Source organism: Ovis canadensis, chromosome 14 (genome assembly GCF_042477335.2).
Source record: "Ovis canadensis isolate MfBH-ARS-UI-01 breed Bighorn chromosome 14, ARS-UI_OviCan_v2, whole genome shotgun sequence".
Classification (NCBI taxonomy): domain Eukaryota; kingdom Metazoa; phylum Chordata; class Mammalia; order Artiodactyla; family Bovidae; genus Ovis; species Ovis canadensis.
This window is the reverse complement of record NC_091258.1, coordinates 49,504,485-49,518,410: the sequence shown is the minus strand read 5'-3', so window position 1 is coordinate 49,518,410 and position 13,926 is coordinate 49,504,485. Positions and strand designations below refer to the sequence as shown.

The 13,926-nt window shown below is 46.3% G+C and overlaps 3 protein-coding genes across 5 annotated transcripts in view; 2 read left to right on the top strand and 1 right to left on the bottom strand.

The window, feature by feature from the left end:
• UTP4 (UTP4 small subunit processome component) overlaps positions 1-3,211 on the bottom strand; it is a 30,148-nt gene extending 26,937 nt beyond the window's left edge. The window contains exons 1-2 of one of the 2 annotated variants that reach the window (XM_069550172.1): positions 2,881-3,211; positions 1,102-1,262 (exon numbers count right to left, since the gene is read on the bottom strand). In XM_069550172.1, coding sequence (XP_069406273.1) covers positions 1,102-1,260 — 159 coding nt within the window. In that variant the 5' untranslated portion in view covers positions 1,261-1,262; positions 2,881-3,211. The remainder of the gene's footprint in view (positions 1-1,101; positions 1,263-2,880) is intronic. The other variant, XM_069550173.1, reaches the window with a different exon arrangement.
• CHTF8 (chromosome transmission fidelity factor 8) lies at positions 2,961-13,794 on the top strand. 2 transcript variants are annotated; one of them, XM_069550215.1, is made up of 4 exons: positions 2,961-3,083; positions 10,309-10,366; positions 10,631-10,748; positions 11,143-13,794. In XM_069550215.1, the coding sequence occupies exons 2-4, from the start codon at positions 10,344-10,346 to the stop codon at positions 11,365-11,367; spliced, it is 366 nt and encodes a 121-aa protein (XP_069406316.1). In that variant the 5' UTR covers positions 2,961-3,083; positions 10,309-10,343; the 3' UTR covers positions 11,368-13,794. The 2 variants fall into 2 exon arrangements, with proteins under 2 accessions (XP_069406316.1, XP_069406317.1); XM_069550216.1 differs by lacking the exon at positions 2,961-3,083 and adding an exon at positions 3,293-3,478.
• DERPC (DERPC proline and glycine rich nuclear protein) lies at positions 11,364-12,986 on the top strand. Its single transcript, XM_069550201.1, has one exon. The coding sequence runs from the start codon at positions 11,364-11,366 to the stop codon at positions 12,984-12,986; it is 1,623 nt and encodes a 540-aa protein (XP_069406302.1).
• Positions 13,795-13,926: the final 132 nt, after the last annotated feature.

The following is a 13,926-nucleotide window of genomic DNA, read 5'->3' as shown; positions in this document are numbered from 1 at the left end:
AGACATTAAACAAATATATAAACAATTATATAGTTGCAACAATAATAACAAGAAAAATCACAGGATGCAACAAGCGTGCATCACAGCATGTTTTTCATGCTATAGAATGGGACTCATTTTTGGTGACCAGTGATTTCTTAACTCTTGTTATTGCTTCAGGGGTCAGCTCAGGTAAGTCATCCCTTTCCAGGAATCCTAAACCCACCTCATCAGAGCAAGGCACCTCTCTACTAAGATTCTATGCCCATGCTTAGGTCTATCATAAAACTGACCACACTATTTCAAACCGTATACTCATCTTTCCCCCACTGGATTTTGAGCTCCTTGAAGGTAGGGCCTCTGACATTCATCTTAATGCCTAATGCTTGCAGTCATTTAGAAATAGTTACAGAGTACCTAAATTCCAAGTACTACGCTGCAAGACACTGCATTCATTTTTCCTTCTATTCATCTGTATCATGGTGTTGAGGGCATGCAAGGCACTCAGTAAATGTGAACTGAATTATTTTGCTGCATCTGAAATCTGTAATCAGAGACTTTGAAAAATAGGCTGCTGTAATAGCCCTGTGCATATACCCAAATGATATTTTACCTAATTTAAAATCTTCTTTAGTTCCAAACATTAGGTATATAAATCTACCTTCTCTCAAATAGATAATTTAGGAATTCATCTTCTTGCTATCACATCACCAAAAAGTTTGATATTAAAACATCTCATCATTTTTTTCTGAATTAACAGTGAAATGGGTAATAACACAGCAGGAAAAGCCACTTTACTAAAGTTACAATGGTGCAGAGACTGACAGGAAGCAATGATCTTGACAACAGATCTAGTAAACATCAGTTTCCAAATGGCAGTAAGCACCACAATTCCTAGGTAGGCTCTTTCTAACCAACATTACATAGACTGAAGCTCTAAGTTTATCAGTCAGACAAGAGAGTGTATATTTGTTCTTTGTTTCTAAACAACAGAGAGAGTAGGGGAGAGTCATTTTCTTCTGATCTCTTTGAATACAAAAAAGACAGAAGATTTTGTAGAATTAAACTTAAGAAAAAAAAATTAACATCACCACCACCAAATCCGGCTCCCAAATGACTTACTTTCTCCTGAAAGTAGTTTGCTGACAAATTATAAATTTCCACAGTGCCATCTGTTCGTGAAACAGCCAATCTGTTTGACTGGTTATTGTAAGCCACACAGCGGATCCCTGATGGAACATAATTAAAGAAACGCACTCGATGGACATTAAATTCACCCATTCCTAGGAGGGGAGAAAAGAATCATTGTTAAACAGCAGTATATCACATCTCCTGTCTTTTATTACCACTCTTCTGGACTTCCCTCGTGGCTCAGATGGTAAAGAATCAGCCTGCAATGAGGGAGACCTGGGTTCCATCTCTGAGTTGGGAATATCCCCTGGAGGAGGGCATGGCAACCCACTCCAGTATTCTTGCCTGGAAAAGCCCCATGGACAGAGGCCCCTGGCCGGCTACAGTCCATAGGGTGGAAAAGAGTCGGCCACGACTGATTGACTAAGCGCAGCACAGTACCACTGTTCTATGTGGCAGACTCCAAATGTATCTCACTGAGGTTCATTTCTATTTTTCCCCATTTTTGGGGGGTGGGGAGAAGGCCAGGCAGGAACTGGGGGTGGGGAGGATATGGGGTCTTAGTTCCCCTGCCGCCATCACTTGAAGCTCCCAGTCTTAATCCCTGGACCGCCTGGGAAGTCTGACTGAGGTTCATTTTAAAATATTCAACTAAAGATGCTTTAATGGTCCACACAGAATCTATCAAATAGTCTCCAGAAGCTCAGGATTCTTCCACACAAAAAAAATTCAAAAAGCAACACATAGAGCATCACCCAGCCTCCTAGCAATCCCGCAAACTGCCCGAAGGAAGTGCTCCAGGAAGAGAGGTGAGAATCTAAAACTTGATCTTAGAGCAAAAGACTGAACATAACCTCATTTTTTTACTGGGAGTGCGCGCTTGAATGGAGCCACAAGGAGCTGACCAAATGTATTCGAAAAGAAAGTGAAGTCGCTCAGTTGTGTCCAACTCTTTGCGACCCCATGGACTGTATGTAGCCTACCAGGTTCCTCCACCCATGGGATTTTCCAGGCAAGAATACTAGAGTGGCTTGCCACTTCCTTCTCCAGGAATTGTATTCGAGGCAGAACTAAAGTCTCCTTCGTATTTGGTGCGTGAGGTTTCTGGGGTTGGGGGTGGTGAAGAAGAGGATCAATACCTCGATCATTCTAAGAAAGCAAGAAATGTTGACAGTCTAAAGGAGTCTCTCAAAGTCAGGTCCGCAGAACTCCTAAACCAAAACGATCTCTAACAAGGCAGGATTCCGGGTACTAATCCATAGCTCTAGAATTCCAGTCTTTGGGGGTGGGAGGAGGTCAAGGAACCTGCATTTTGGCAAACATCTCCATCTCCACTGCATGCTAAGTCTGCAAATCACAGACTCAACTACGGTGGTGACGGTGGAGCTGATGGGCAGGAAAAACCAAGAGCTTCTTAGCGGGATGAAGCGACAGGACTGATCTGGCATCTGTCAATTACTTTCTCTATCCCCAGCTCCGCCGCCGCCAACAGACGCACTCGGGTCAGGTTCGCCCCTTTACTCATCTCCCTTCAAGGTGAAGAATCTGCCAGGAGAGAAGGCGCGTTCGGCCCAGCTAGGCTATGCGTGCTTCCGAGGCGCGCGAGGGCTCCGCCGCCCATTCCCTCTCCGGGGATGTCTGGAGTAGCCCCCACCCGGCCTCGGCAGAGGGGAATCGGCGAGTTTCCCGGGGGGCCGACCTAGAGCAAGCCGCACTCGCTAGATACAACCCCATTCCATCCCCGCTACCTACGCCCCTTCCCCAACTCACCGGTGGAAGGGCTCGCCACTTAGGGAGCTCGCCTCTCTCCGCCCCGGCCCCACGTGCGCGCGCCCGCGTGTTCTGCCCCGGAAGTGCTCGCGGCGCAAGGCCGGAAGTGCGCAGGCAGTGCTCGCGGCGGCGGCGACGGCGGCGGGAGGTTCGGTTGTCGCCCGTTGGCCGCGCGGCGCCGCGATCGGCGGCCGCCATTGCAGGTCAGGCCGCGGGCAGGGAGCGCGGGGAGGCCGCGGGGAGCGAGGGCTGAGCCGGGGATGGGGGGGCGAGGGTGCGAGGGAGCGGGAAGCTAGGAAGCTGGGGCCGGGCGGGGCGCGCGGCTCGAGGAGAAGAATGGCGAGCTGAGGGGCGGGGAGCAGCGGGCGGGGGAGGGGAGGCCGGGAAGGGGGAGGGGAGCGGGGAGGGCCGCGCAGAGGTGGGGGCGACCCAGAGGCGCCCTCGGGGTAGGAGAGCCGGGAATTGCGGAGAAGGGAGCGGTGCGGAGTCGGAAGGCGGAGGGAAGGGAGCGAGCTGGGCGGAGCGGGAGAAGGGCGGAAAGAGTGGCCGAGCGCGGGCGGAGGACGGAGAAGGGGGCAGCGCGGGCCGGAATCTCGAGGTATGTGCGGGAAGGGGCTTTTCCCTGGGTGGGGAGGGAACCCAGCACGCGATGCTTGCGAGAGTGGGGGAGACCTGGAACCCAGGAAGTAGCGGGAACATCAGAAAGGGTCTAAGCGGGGGGTAGGACCGTGAGTTCTTTGGAGGGGACATTTTTAAATCTTGGGGGGAAGAGGCTATTGGGAGCGGTAGATGGGAGGGTGACTGGAAGGAAGAGACTGTCTGGAGAGTGATCCAGCTGCTTTTGTGGGTGGAGTGAGAGGCCGGAGAAGAGTGGGGTGGAGTCGGGTCCTGGAGGAGCGAAGTACTTAAGAATTGGGGGACATAGGGAATGATTTGGAAGATGAGGGTGGTAGAGGAATAACGTTTAGAGCGATCTTTAGGAGGGTGAACGGTTTGGAAAGACCATTCTGGGGTTGGAGGGTGGAGTTTAAAATATAGTTTCCTTGGGAGGTAGGAGAAAGTCTTGGTAAGAGGTCCTAGAGAAAGTCGGGGGGGTCATGGGGTGGGGGTGGGGAAGAGAGGGGAAGCGGACGGATAAGTCCCAGAAAGTGGGAGGGGCTAGAAATAGGAAGTGCTTGTAGCTCAATTTCCAGGGAGAGGAGGAGGGGGTCAGGGGAGATGGTGAAGATGGGGCTCGTGGGAGGGAAATCCAGTATAGAGGGAGACCTCAAGCAGAGCTAGACAAGAAGGGACTTTGGGCAAGGGAGGGGCTCAGGGCAGTAAAAGGAGGAAGGGTAGATGGGGCCGCAGAGTAGCAGAAGATGGAGAAAACTGGAGTAACTCAGAACGACTGAAGCCATCTTTTCTACCTATTGTCTGCGAATACCAGTAACTGATTCCCTCCATCATGGGAATCTTAAAACATGATGGGAAAGTCCCACATGTATGCATAGTGTCCACACACGTTTTTGAACACACTGTTCACTAATGAAAAGTTCGGAAGCATTCAGTTCCACCTACCCTCCATGGCCCCTTGTCGGAGGAGAGCAGGCTTTTCATTTAGAAACTGGATTTTATCACTTAATAAGTCTGTCAAGAGACAAGGTCTTCCCTTGAAACTTAGATTATCCCCATCAGTCACAAAACCACAGTAACACTGCTAATAAAAGTAATCTGTATCCAGTTGTATGTAAAAGTTCATGAATTGTTCCTTTGCTGGAAAGGCACACAGAGAAATAGCTACCATGCTTAGAGAAGAAAACCTTCCAGAACTTAATCCCTGAAGCAGCTTGGTAAACCCTGCCTGCCATGTTTGAATTGTTCTCCCATCAATAAAGTAAACTTGACTTTATTCTTACAACATGCTGCTTTTATAAGATGTTTTAGTCCACTATAAAGATTAATAATTAAACAGTGTAAAGTCATTCTATTGGACATATACTAAGAAAATGCCATGTTCCTCCAGGTAATCAATAGCTTGACCCTAAGTTTTACCATATGTTAGGCACATGCTAAGGACTTTACATTCATAACTTCATTTAATAAAACAACCTTTTTGAGATAGGTTCTTTTTATGTTCAGTTTATTGGTGGAGAAACTGTGACATAAGATTACATTACCTCCGTCATACATAGGCTAGAAAGATGGTAGACTCAGAAGGCAGTTCTGACAATGAATTCTCACTAAATCCCTGAACACAGAAGAGTCCTTGGGACTGAATAAGGACTCAGTAAATGCTAATTGTTGGCCCAGCAATTTGCAAATATAAATTTGTAAGGGCCTAATGAAAACAATTTTAAAAAGACTTTAGCTCTAATAAAATTTAATTCTGTGTAGTTGGGTTAAACCATTGAGTCAGAGCCCATTGTTTCCATAAAAGCTGCATGTTCTGTTTAATACTGTACATACCACACTTTCTGCTATATCTTATTTTGGGAGCTGTTACCATTATTAAGGATCCTTGCTCATTGCTATTCTCTGTTAAGCGCTTAGTAATATTAACAATTCAGAAACCGATGGATAAAAAATTTTGTAGATTAGATGAATCAGTGAGAAAGAATGCTCTGTTCTTTTGACTGACTGTCTAACAAGGAAACGGGTTTGGGCTATAATTTTGAATCCTGGAGCTGACCTTGAGTACATCTCTAGGGATTTTAGAAACTTAAGCCTCATCAATTGAATATGATGAAAAGCAGGCTTACTTGATTTCAGCTGCCTACACCACAGATGTCATAGTGGCAGTGTGTAAGATTTTCCTCATAGGTGGTTTATTTGCCATCCTGTGGTAGATGCTGTGAGAAAGGCAGTGTTTATAAAGCAAGTTCCTCTATAGACATGAGGCATGGTGGGTGGCGGGGGTGCTATGTGAGAGGACCGCAGGAAAGGATGGATTGTGGGGGAGTTACAGTCAGGTCATATTCCGAAGCAGCCACTCTCAGGTGTTAGACCAGTTACTTAACCTTTAGCTTCTCTACGCTTGTTTCCTCACTGTAAAAAGGCAGTGACAGACAGTGCCTTGTTTGCAGGATGAAAAAAAATCCAGGGAAATGTTCAGAGAGGTTTAGCTATGTAAGAAATGAAGCTTTCTGTATTAAAAATATAATGCCTTGCCTGAACTTTTCTTCCTAATTAAGAAACTGGTGGCACTTCGATTTTTCAGGTTTTTAATAACTTTAATAGTAACTGACTTCAAAATGACAGTTAAGATATATCCCAGATTTGGTCTGATTTCAGACAAACCTTTTGAGTTTTGATTAGGGCTCCCATTGTGAGTATGCATTTGTTTTGAGAAGAAGGGATTCCTTTGCTACTCTGTAGTTTGTTCAGGCCTCTTGAAGTCATCCGGACTACTGTCTTAAGAAACAACAGTGTTTCAGCTTTACTTGTAACCTCCAAAATAACTCCAGGTCTGAAGATTGGGAATGATCTGAGGTAACCTCAGATATTTCAAAAAAAATTTTAGATACTATTTCCAGAAATCTTTTAGCCTCCCCCAAAAGACATTTTGTTTTTGTCTTTCCATAAAGGAAAAAGATAGGAGTTAAAATGTACACAGTGCTTTTTAAAAAGTTTCTTTTACATAGCTAAAGTCATTTGACTAATGAGTACAGAACATATGTATTTATTTAGCCATGTAACAGCCTCAAAAACTTAGGTAGAAAAAAATTTCCCCTTTTATAAGAGAGGATAGGGAGTCAAAATAATTCATTGCAGGGAAAAGGTGTTTGGTTTTTTCCATACCTTCCATCTCCAAGTTCATACTGTAGTCGTGGCCTTGGAGACTCCACTCTGAAATACATTGAATTTAAACATCTTTTTGAAAAGTGAGATCATAAAATTCTTCTGGCTCTATAGGAACTTGGAATTATTATTCTTAACCAAAGACAGTTGATCCTATCTAAATTTGGGATTAAACTCAAGGCTGTTGAGAGAGGTGCTGGGCAATCTTTTCCATTGACTTTTGGCTTCATGATTTGATACGGTACATTGGTCAAACTGTGCCTTCAGATATTGCTCTTGATAACAGCTGCAGTTTCTACACAAGCAGTACCTTAGAACAGACATTTAAAAGTTGCTTTGGTTATTTGTAAAAGTTGGAATGAGTTGAGACTGAAGACTTAGAAATTTCTTTGTTTTACAGAAACTTTTCATTATAATGTTACTTGTTACCAACAGGATTTGACTTGTATTTTACTTCTTCACCTCTTTGTTTTCCTACTAACTTGCTCTGCCTGCTCTCAAGGAGATGGGGACAGATTGGACTGCATGTTCTCATGTTTTTTTCAGTTATCTCCACACTGGGTGAAATGCACCTCCATTACGTGTGTTATTAGTGAAGTGCCCAGGTAAACATACCTAGTTTTAAGAACAGCTGTTTAGAGCACAGAGCAAGAAAGAGAATAATCTGATTCAGCCAATAGGATATTTTATGGTGCTGAAGGAGAATTTTAAAATTCAAAGGGATGAGTTCCCCTGCATTATTTATTAATACTAACTTGGTAAATACACCCCCATGTACATAAATACAGCCATATCAGTCCACGGGTTCCTATGAGCTAGACTCTTGCAAGCTGGGTGTGAACTTCATTTGTCGTCACATCTCCAGCCTCATTAGGTCTAGGTCTAAAGTGTTTAGGTCACAGGATTTTTGTTTTTAGGAGAATTGCTAGCTGCCTGCCTGTATCAATAGGTGTACTCAGGCAGGGCCGCCTACGTAAGTGGATAGAGAGCTGTGTAGGCTTGTTGAAGCAATAGCAAGTATGGAGGTGCAGCTATTCTGACCCAGCTACCAGGGATCTGTTTTCCTTTATCCACTTTGACCACTTTTTTTCTGGTTTTTGTTTTTATTTATTTAGCTTTTTTGGCCACACTTTGCAGCTTGTGGGCTCTTAGTTCTCTGACCCAGGCCCATGGCAATGAAAGCCCTAAGTAGGCCACTATTTTGAATTCTTGTTCTGGCAGGAGACTGTCCAGGAAATAGGGAATGCACCAATAATATTTCTATTAATATTAATACATCCCCTTTTTCTAAATAGTACGTACATTCCTTAGAGTCAGAAGTCTTAAAGATTAATCTCCTTCCCTGCCGTGATTTTCCTAAAATGTGTATCTGTGTGAACACTTTATTGCTTCTCTGAAACTACCTGTATTTTATTATCACTTGCACTTATCAGGGAAAATACACTGTATCATCAGTCACCAGAAGTTTATTTAAATCAAACAAATATTGTAAAGCAGTTATCAGTCAAAAAATAAATACAATTTTAAAAACTCATTTACAAGAACTCTTTCTTGATCTACATGTATTTATTAACCCTTAGAAACATCACAACTTCATTTTCAGTTATTGAGCCTTTTTTGATTTATGGCTAAAATGTACCTATCATGCTCTTAAGTTTCATAGTTATAATGTGGAAATGCTGATTTACTTATCCTTTGAAAAATTAGCTATATGTTAGTCTTTTAAAGCAGTTCCACATCTTATAATATTTGGTCTTCGTAATAGTTAAATGAAGCCGACAGTCTAGGTTTTAGCCCCACAGTGACTTGTATGTGATGAGTGTCCACACTTCAGGCTGGAACCTGAACTTAGGGCTTCTAATTTTAAATTGTTAGTCTTTCTCCTTCAGGAGACCTTGGGAGAATATTAAAAGTGCTTTGGTTGGTCTGCTGACGGTGGAGGTAGGGCCTTCTTACCTGTCAGACCTTTGTTCGCCTGAGCCAGTGTATTACCTGTGGTCAGGGGTACCACACTTGGCAGTGCTGCAGCAGGCCTGGCGTATTGAAGCATGCCTCTGGATGTAGCTCTTGCTAAATGCATGTAAGCAGCGCCTGCCTGATGCTTTCGTGCCTTTTTGTCCTCGCTTGGTTTTCTCCCTGTTTGAGAGGTATTGATTACAAGTGTGAAGTCACATGGCCTACGTTTTTACACTGGCTCTGCTACCTGCTAGCTGTGTTTGTGCCACATATAAGCAAGAGTATATCCCTCAGTAACTTTTATCTGCAAAATACGGGGAGGTCCGTGTCTCACAGTAGTTGAATGAGATACCACCCATAATATATATGCACAGGATCTGATTCATAGTAAAAATTGAATAAATACTGCTGCTGCTAAGTCGCTTTAGTCGTGTCCAACTCTGTGTGACCCCATGGATGGCAGCCCACCAGGCTCCCCTGTCCCTGGGATTCTCCAGGCAAGAACACTGGAGTGGGTTGCCATTTCCTTCTCCAATGCATGAAAGTGAAAAGTGAAAGTGGAGTCGCTCAGTAGCGACCCCATGGACTGCAGCCTACCAGGCTCCTCCATCCATGGGATTTTCCAGGCAAGAGGACTGGATTGGGGGTGCCACTGCCTTCTCTGGAATAAATAATAGCTGCTATTTATACTTGAAGTCCAGTAATTGACCAGCCGCATGGTTCCAAAGTGTGTTTGGTGCTCAAGAGAAAGAGGTTCTGCTGTCTTACAGGGCTGCTGGGAGTATATTGATACTTTTCCCTCCAGATCCAAAACAAAGATTGACATGTCAGTAAGGAAAGCTGTTTAAGCAGGTGTTTGCTAATGGTGAGCACAATAATAATACCTATTAGCTTGTTCTACAGTTGGTAAACACTGATCTGATAACCTTGCACTAGGCTTCATCTATTCATTGGAAAGATTTGTACAGAAGGCATAGTTTAGATCCCCCATCCCTTTAGTCCCCCCATTAATATACCTTTCTTAGGAAGACAAGTATAAGAAGCCAGTTTCAGGCAAAAATGTCCCATTTTAACTCATTCTGCAAACTTGCCACCAGGTGGGGCCATTGTATAAAATGAAGGATTAAGCATCAGGGTTGTTTTAGTGTCTAAATGAAAGATGGGCAATGTGTTTGATGAGAGTCACGTTAGAAATAAGCTTTACCATTCACTAAAGTCTGAAGGACCTTTTCCATTCTCTCAGCTTTTAGTTCAGAGAGATCCTTTGAATCTTGAAATATAACCAAAGTGGCAAACATCCACTTACACCATCACCAAAGAAAAAAGTTAAATCTAAAATAATTCCTTAGTTTTTTAGACATACACAGAATGGAAAATATAATGCCCCTGAGAAAGGCAAGTTAGCATACTGACGAGAGGGTGGGCTCTGCAGTATATGTCTTGGGTTCAAATCTTGGCTAGTTGACTAGTAGCTATGTGACCTTGAACACACTGTGGTACCTATCAACTTTCCACACTGTAGTTGACCCTTGGTGATCTGAAGGAATTCTCTATGTATAATACCAGTTTAAAAAATGTATATGCTATGGAGTTGTTAGGGGAATGAAATTAAATGTGTCTAAAGCATTTAGAAAGTGCCTGGCACACAGTATTCGTTATGATTATCCTAAAAAATATATTTTTTCTCTACAGCTTCTTTTCTGTTGCTTTTTAAAGACGTAAAGCTCATGGTGCAGATTGTTATTTCCAGGTGAGTAAATTTTGAGGGTTTTAATTTAGCTTGAATGATCAAGTCTATATAGGTTTGAAATTTCCCTGAAAGAATTGGGGTCCTCAGATGCATCCGGCACAAATCCCAGCCTTTCAGTTTTGAGTTCAGTGCGTGGCACTGCCCAATTTCCCAAGAATTTTTGCTCAACAAGGAGTTCCCTTGGGCCTTGAATGGTGGTGTAGGACACTATGATTCATCCTTCACCCCTCCAAAATAGTGTAACCGCCAGCCCTTTGCTTGCAGTGCTGGGGCTGGAGGCCTGGCAGAATGGGTGCTGATGGAACTACAGGGGGAGATCGAGGCTCGCCACAGCACTGGATTAGCTGGAAACCTCCTGGGAGACCTACATTACACCACTGAGGTGAGGGGACTTTTCTTTCCCTGCCTAATGCCTCAGGAAAGCAAGCTACACCAAGGTGGTGCTCCCAGGACCCACAGTGAGGACTGCCCTCAGGTTTGTTATTCAGGGTCTAGCCAAGCCCCACTTGTTCTCCCCCCCACCCCCGACCTCTGCAGTAGCAGGGTAATTTAGCTTTGGGGAATCTGGAAAGGTCACAGTTCTGAAAGTAGCAATTCTCTTACCTGGGGCCGGAAAGAGGAAAAAGGATATGAGGGTGGGTTGTCCGTTGTGGCTTCCCAGCAGTGGTAGAGGGAGTGGAGGTGCCAGCATTGTCTCCTGAGAGCGTCTCTGGAAGGCACTTGGATATCATGACTTTGCCCTGAACCTTAGGCATCTCATTCTTGTTCTGCCAAAGGGAATCCCTGTGCTGATCGTGGGGCATCATATCCTGTATGGGAAAATCATCCACCTGGAGAAACCTTTTGCCGTCCTTGTGAAACACACTCCCGGGGAGCAGGATTGTGATGAACTCGGCTGCGAGAGTGGCACCCGGTACCTGGTGACAGCACTCATCAGAAACAAGATCCTTTTCAAAACTCGCCCCAAGCCCATCATCACCAACGTCCCCAAGAAAGTATGAAAGAACCTCGGATTTTCCCTCGAGAGCGGCCAACTCCTTGGACTCGTGCCCCCCTGCCACCTCGAGGACGGCTGGACGGTTCCCTGGGACCCCAGGGGGGTCCTGTTCTAAACACAGGCCACCCACTGGGTTTGAACTCGGATCCCTTCCTTATGGCAAGCAGTTCTCTTGGTGGAAATTTGGCCCCATTTCCAAGGAACCCCTCTCCTTTTCCCACTTCATCAGGCTCACTGGCTTCAAATCCAGCACCTTTCCCTGCTGGTGCTCGTGACCCAGGCCTGGCTTCTTTCCCAAGAGGGATGAACCCCACTAGCACAGGTGCAGTTTCTTTCCCAAGGCCGGGTGGGCTCTTGGGCCCAAACCCAGGGTCAACTCTGAATCCTAGGGCAGGGGCTCTTCCAGGCCCAGGGCCTCTGTCTAACCCAAGGCTAGGGGGTCTCCCAGGGCCAGGTCCGGTGTCCAACCCAAGGCCAAGTGGTCTTCTGGGAACAGGTCCTGACCCCAGAAGTGGTGGCCCCATGGGCCCTGGATCTGGACCCAGCCTGAGAGCAGGTGTCCTGTTGACTCCTGGAAATGGTCCCCCCAATCCTAGACCTGTTGGCCTGGGCCCTGGACCGAGTCCCAATCTGAGGTCAGGCTTTGTAGGTACAAACCCTGCCCCGAGGTCAAGTATGTTTCCAGGTCCTGGCCTTGGGCCCAACCCAAGATCAAGTGGCCTGGGCCCAGGCCTTGGGCCTAATCCAAGGGCAGGTGGCCTGGGCCCAGGCCCTAATCTGGATGCCAGAGCAGGTGGCCTCTTGGGCACAGGATCTGGTCTTAACTTAAGAATGGCTGGGCCTCAAGGCCTAGATCTTGCTCCCATTCTGAGAGCAGCAGGTCTTTTAGGAGCAAATTCAGCTTCTTTCTCACAGGCTTCTGGAAACATGGGCACAAGCCCATCTTCCATGGCCAGACTTCCTGGCCCCATAGGCCCAAATTCAGGGCCTGGCTCTCGGGGAATTGGCCTTCCAGGGCCAAACCCATCTTCCCTGTCAAGGGCTCCTGGCCCTGTTGGCCCTAATTCAGCTCATTTTGCAAGGCCTGCTGGTCCTATGGGAGTAAATGCTAATCCCTTTCCAAGGGGGACAGGTGCAGGGGGGTTGAACCCAGCTGCCTTCTCTCAGTCTTCTAACACATTGGCTTCAAACCCAGTTAACTTCCAGAGGTCTGCTGGCCTCCAGGGTTCAAGTCCAGCAGTTTTCCCAAGAGCCTCTGGGCCACTAGGCCCCAACCCAGCTAACTTCCCAAGGGCCACTGGCTTACAGGGTCCAAGTCCAGCTACCTTCCCCAGGTCTATTGGCCCGTTAGGCCCTGGTCAGGTTACCTTCCCCAGGCCAGCTCCAGGGCCCCTAGGCTCTTCGCCAGCAGGCCCTGTGGGTATCAACCCAGCTCCTTTTGCAAGGCCAACTGGGGCCCTGGGTGTAAACCCAGCTTCCTTTCCAAGAATGAATGGCCCTGTGAGCAAGACTTTGGTTCCATTTCCTAGAGTAGGGAGCCTCCCTGGCACAAACCCAGCTGCTTTCCCCAGACCAGGGGGGCCGATGGCTGCAATGTACCCAAATGGAATGTTACCCCCTTAAACACCATTTTCTCTCCAGGACCACCTTGGTTTCCAGGCACTGTGGTTCTGGACAGGTGAAGTAGTAGATATGGAACTACAATCTGAAGTACATACCTGGGGCTCAGGTTCAGATGAGCCTTTTTCCCCACTCTGCGTCTTTCTTGACTGAAGGAACTTTGTAACTGTGGGATGTGGACTTTGGCAGGTGAGAATGATCCTACCTTGAGAGAAGGAATCTCCAGCCTTCAGGAGCCTGCTGTGCTTTTGTCCCACAGCTTTCTGCCCCTTGTTTCTTAACTAGTTTCTTGAATTGTTCTTGTGGACCTTTCCTCAGGGATACATTGGCCTGCAGGTCCCAATTCATACATAGTCCCCTGCTCACCACTGGAGAATGAGCTCACTGCTCTCTAGAAATGTTGTGTTGGTGAGAGGACCATGCTTCTGCAGCACTGACCTGGTCATCCTCTACTGCCATACCTTCTTCCCCTGCGGACTTGAACACGGAACAGGGAAGTGCAGCCACTTCAGAGAGCCACCAAACTCAGCATCCGCTTGACTGACTGGGTCTGCAGCTTCCTTCTCCTGGGACTTAGAGGAAGCCAGAACCAAGGCTCCACTGCTCATCCAACTCCCTCTCCACTGGTACTCCCAATCAAAGAACCTCAAGATTAAACTGATGTGGATGGGATTATGGGAATTGGGGTGGGGGTGGGGGATAAAGGGGAGAAATCACTGTGCTTTGTTCAGCCTGATGTGAAAGGATGGTTGGTGTTTTTCCCGCATTGTATCTTTTCTTACTGTTTCTTTAATAAATGAGACGAGAGGGCTGTTGATTTCACTCCCTTTTTATTACCTGTTCCACAGGGAAGGAAGTTTACCCACTGCTTTTCATTGTTTCAGCTTGGCCACAATCCTCCATGACCTCTCAGATAATATACTTTCATTTAAGGAGGAAGCAA